Genomic DNA, 4,352 nt, shown 5'->3' on the forward strand with positions numbered 1-4,352 from the left:
TTTAAATCATTGCGTTTAGCAGGACGGTCACCAAAACTCTGCTGATCGGTACTTATCATATCCATCTCAACTCTGTACTTGCCTGTAACATTCCTCGCAGTTGAACGCAACCAAGTCGTTTTTGCATTTGTACATTTTTTTGCAAAAGTGACATAAACAACTAAAAATACGATGCTTACAGAGTGGATATGTTATAACCTGCCCTGCAGATTATGAGTGCGACAATTTTTGCGCTGAGTGGACCGGTTCCCATTTCTATGGTCTTAGCAACCTTCTCATCTACTGAGTTGCATTGAATGAGCAGCCACTCATCAATGTGTTTTATTTTCTCAATCCACCACTCAGACGACCACACTTTTGAAGCATTCAGTTCCTATGGTTATGGTGAAACTAGTGCGCTTTAATGAGATAGATGGATTAATAAACATAAAATATGGACTTAGTTGCTGCCATTACTCCAGCCCTGCCTTTCGTTCATGCGACATTTGCAGCATATTATGAGGACGCAGTTTTATTTTCCAGAAAAAACGACAGCTTTAGAAATTTTATTCTGCACATAAAATATGTACTAAAGTATCGCTATCCGAATCAATTTTTATTCCTTTTTTTACTGGGTACATACCAATTTTTGTGCAAAATCGACTAGAAGTGGATGGTAAATTAGGTGATTAGTAAGCATAAATATGTTCTAAAAATTTTTGATCTTATGAATTTACCCTCTCAACTTTTCGTAAAGCCTTATATGCTCTGGCTAAATGATTCGATTTCTGAGAATTCAGAGTCTTAACACAACGAATCGAATCTACGGTGGTCGCATTCATTCATGTTCAGAACAAATGACGTTCTGTTTAATAGTATTTGTCTCATTATTGGAGTAGACGTTTAATTGCAGCCTATTCAAAAAGCAATGCTGTTCAAAATGCATGAAACTAAAAAAACTATTGTCGCTTACCTGGAAGGGCTCCTCAAATATAGGAGGACATGGTGCATTCTTCATACCTTTTAAGCATTTAGTAAATGTTCCTTACTATTTCGTCAATTGTTTTTGCTGACCTTCGAATTGCGTTTTCCCTGTGCTCCGAGGAGAGTGTAGCTCATTGGCAGGAGAGGAATCAGGCTATCCCGCAAATAATTGGCCAAGCCAGCAATGCCTTTGGTTGCACAATTAGCTAGTCGAAAATCGAGGAACCCGCTTGAAGCAGTCAACTCGGCCTCCAAAATATTGCCTTCTCCAACTGATACGGTATTGCAAACCACACTGGGATAAGAAATTGTCTAAAAACAAGGCAAACACGTTTTCAAGCTCAGATGCCAAAAGCACATTCAAATCGCTGTTTTCACGAATTTCAAGGAGTCCTTAGTTGTGGAAGCACAGCATCCACATTCAAATTCATCTTTCCTGGTTAAGGGGAATTGCAGCATGGATTTAGACAAGTTACGGATGCAGCTTTTCGGGGCAGTGTTGCTATTTGTCTTACGTCATCTGTATCAGAGAGGGAATCCTTAAGTGCCTTTGATAAGCTTCCATTTCATTGTCTCATTTTATTTGCGATTTCGTAGGCCGATATAGGAGAAGTCTACTCGAATTCGAATAAAGTTAATTGCGTGCGTCAAAGCGGCACCTCAAGCTAAGTTGGAAGTGATTGGTGCAGCAAGGATAGTTACGAACTAAGGAAATTTACTTAGATGTACGATGGGATTAGAAACCCTATTTCTCTTTATAATCGTGAAATACCGCTAATATAATGCATTAAGATGTTGCTTTGGAAGTGTGCACTTCTGTTTTTTAGAAAGCGCACTGCCTTATAAAATTATTAGTTTTTTGTTATGTTAGCCACAAATGTCAGGTAATTTTATGTAAAGGCCAGAAAGTCGAGGGAAAATGATTAGTTGATTAGCTATGTCAAGCCTGAAATTGCTACGATTCGGCTTTGGCAAGGTGATTGTTAGATTAACACTTTGCCAACCGTTGAATGTGGGTGACCTCATGGGCGTGGTAGTTGAAGAGACTGCATTCTAAGCGCCGTCTCATTGCATACCCTTGAGTTATGCCTTTCTAATTCGCTGGAGCTGATAATTAACGCAAGCTATCTCCCACGATAATTTAGAAAGACTAGTGCTCTAACGCACACAAGTCGGGTGTGCCCAATGTGTGATATCTGGAATGGAATCAATGAATATCAAAGTATTTACAAATCTTCACTGGCATTTGACAAACAGAATGTAGAAAGCATAAACACGTTATAGCGTAAACTTGTCGTATGAGCCAGTCAGAGTGCATTCTAAAGGCAAACGTTTGCTTTGTAGTTTGTGGACTGCTCTAATTCATTTGTGTAATATACCCTGGCCCCATATTACGAAATCTTGCACAGACGTGTTAATATGAAAATTATTTTACCCCTACCATAATTCAAATGCCCAATTTAAAACGCCTACAATTTTCGCTGCGCCCGATTTTGCGATGCAGCGTTATTTCTCTTCTTTATTTCCCACTTAAATTGACATCTAAATTCATGGGAGTTTTTATTCTAATATGCCAACTATTCCAAATTAGGCCAGGAATGCGCGAGATTGCAGATATAGGCCTTTATTTTACCAAGCACAAATAACCAAAATGGCAAAAATGGGAACGTAATTATTTTTAATTGTCCTACATGCTCCAGAATATGCACCGCTTTAACTCCCTTAGGCTCTCGCTCCCAAGGAAACATGACACGCCTGTTTGAGTGTGGCTTTATGCTTCGTGTAGACTGCTTAGCCCATATGACTATTATGACTGAAAAAAATGCTAACTCCCGTTGCCACTAATCAATGGAAAATGCATTAAAGGCAGGCTTTGCAACTTGTGTAAATGAAATTTCTACGTTAGCCTAAGTTAACTTCCAAGTTCAAGCATATTAGGAATAGATTACCATGTCTAACAGATATTTGCACATTGGCAAATTAATGCAACCTAAACTTTACTTTAACAGTTTCATAGAGCGCATGATCTAGTTCGTCACCTTGCATCAAAAATGTACATTTCCTTTTCAATGTGCGCGTTGATTTTATGTATGTAGCCAATAGACTACCAACTAGATTGATTTCAGTTGCTCCATTTAGTTTTATTGCCTGTTTTTTTACAGAGATTTACAAGAATAATTTTTAGACCTACAGGAAGCTGTATTTACCTTTTGCATTCTGGGATATTAGTTAGTGGGTAGGAATAGCAGGTGTTTGATTAGGACGAAACTAAATGAAACCAATGTGACAATTTGGATCTGAAAGGCATAACCCGCTAATGCTTGGACTAGGTTAAACCATGACGTTCAATAAACAAAGTCTAAAAATGTGTCTGTTCAGGTGCGTGAAAATTCTAAGATAAGCGTTGAGGAATTCGACCTGGTCCAGTAACAGAAACCCCATTTTGCGTCTTCTAGAATTGGCGATCAAATGTTTGAGCACAACAAAGTGCTTCTGTGCCTTAGAAATTGGCCAGAATTGAACCAATGTGTCTATCATGACAACCGTGCTTATGGTGAATCAATGCCAACATAAGATAATAAGTAGAGCAGTCAATAATCCGTCTAGTCGTATGTTGTGCATTGCCATGGCGATAAATGAGCGCAAAAGGCAGAATCACATGAATCTGATTCCACGCATTATTTCATTTGTTGGCGGTGTGGTTAGCAAGTGAAAGCCGTTCGACTCCCGAATGTAAGGAAAATGGCACACAAGTTGATGATTTCCGGTGCAGTGCAGAATGTACTCCAAAGCCCGTGTCGCATGTTTAATTCCTAAACAAGGACAAACGCAACATCGATTGATTTAAGGCGTTCCAGAGAGATAGGAAGCATTTTTGAGTTCTACGACTGTTTACAGAGAATTCCATCCAAGTGGAATCTTCGCCACAGCCTTCACAATGTGGGACAAGTACTGTGCGCAACAGTTGGAAATTGTAGCGTGGATTACCCTCCTCGCCTGCACAAACCTCTGTTCCTTGTAATACTAGGGGATTTGTGTTGCAATATTTGGGGGTTGGGCTATTTCTAAAACTGCTTATTCTTCACCGAGCTCGACTAATCAAACAGTTTAATCCATTCAGAATACAGTACTTGAATGTCAACATTTGACGAGGAAACAATATAATAAAGGGAGGGGCATTCTAAATTTCACTTATACCTTTTGATAAACCTGATATACTATTTGTAATTCATGGAAAACAATGAGGTTGAGACGACAAAGCCAATAGTTAGCATCAATTTGCTAAAAAATCAACTGACCAAATTTGTTTGGACCTAAATTAGTAGCACAAATCTACTTAAGGACAAAAGCCGTGATTCGTGTGTTCTAAAATACTTTGACCAGGTTGG

At 38.9% G+C, this 4,352-nt stretch overlaps 1 protein-coding gene across 1 annotated transcript in view; it reads right to left on the reverse strand. All coding sequences in view use genetic code 11, as the record gives it.

Annotated features, from left to right (window-relative positions):
* Nucleotides 1–4,352, reverse strand: part of EGR_10464 (hypothetical protein) — a gene marked incomplete at both ends in the record, with an annotated part of 9,924 nt that overhangs the window by 5,335 nt on the left and 237 nt on the right. The window contains 3 exons of the mRNA XM_024499713.1: nt 623–688; nt 2,965–3,111; nt 4,162–4,245. Coding sequence (XP_024345878.1) covers nt 623–688; nt 2,965–3,111; nt 4,162–4,245 — 297 coding nt within the window. The remainder of the gene's footprint in view (nt 1–622; nt 689–2,964; nt 3,112–4,161; nt 4,246–4,352) is intronic.

Source organism: Echinococcus granulosus (assembly GCF_000524195.1).
Source record: "Echinococcus granulosus chromosome Unknown EG_S00222, whole genome shotgun sequence".
NCBI lineage: Eukaryota > Metazoa > Platyhelminthes > Cestoda > Cyclophyllidea > Taeniidae > Echinococcus > Echinococcus granulosus.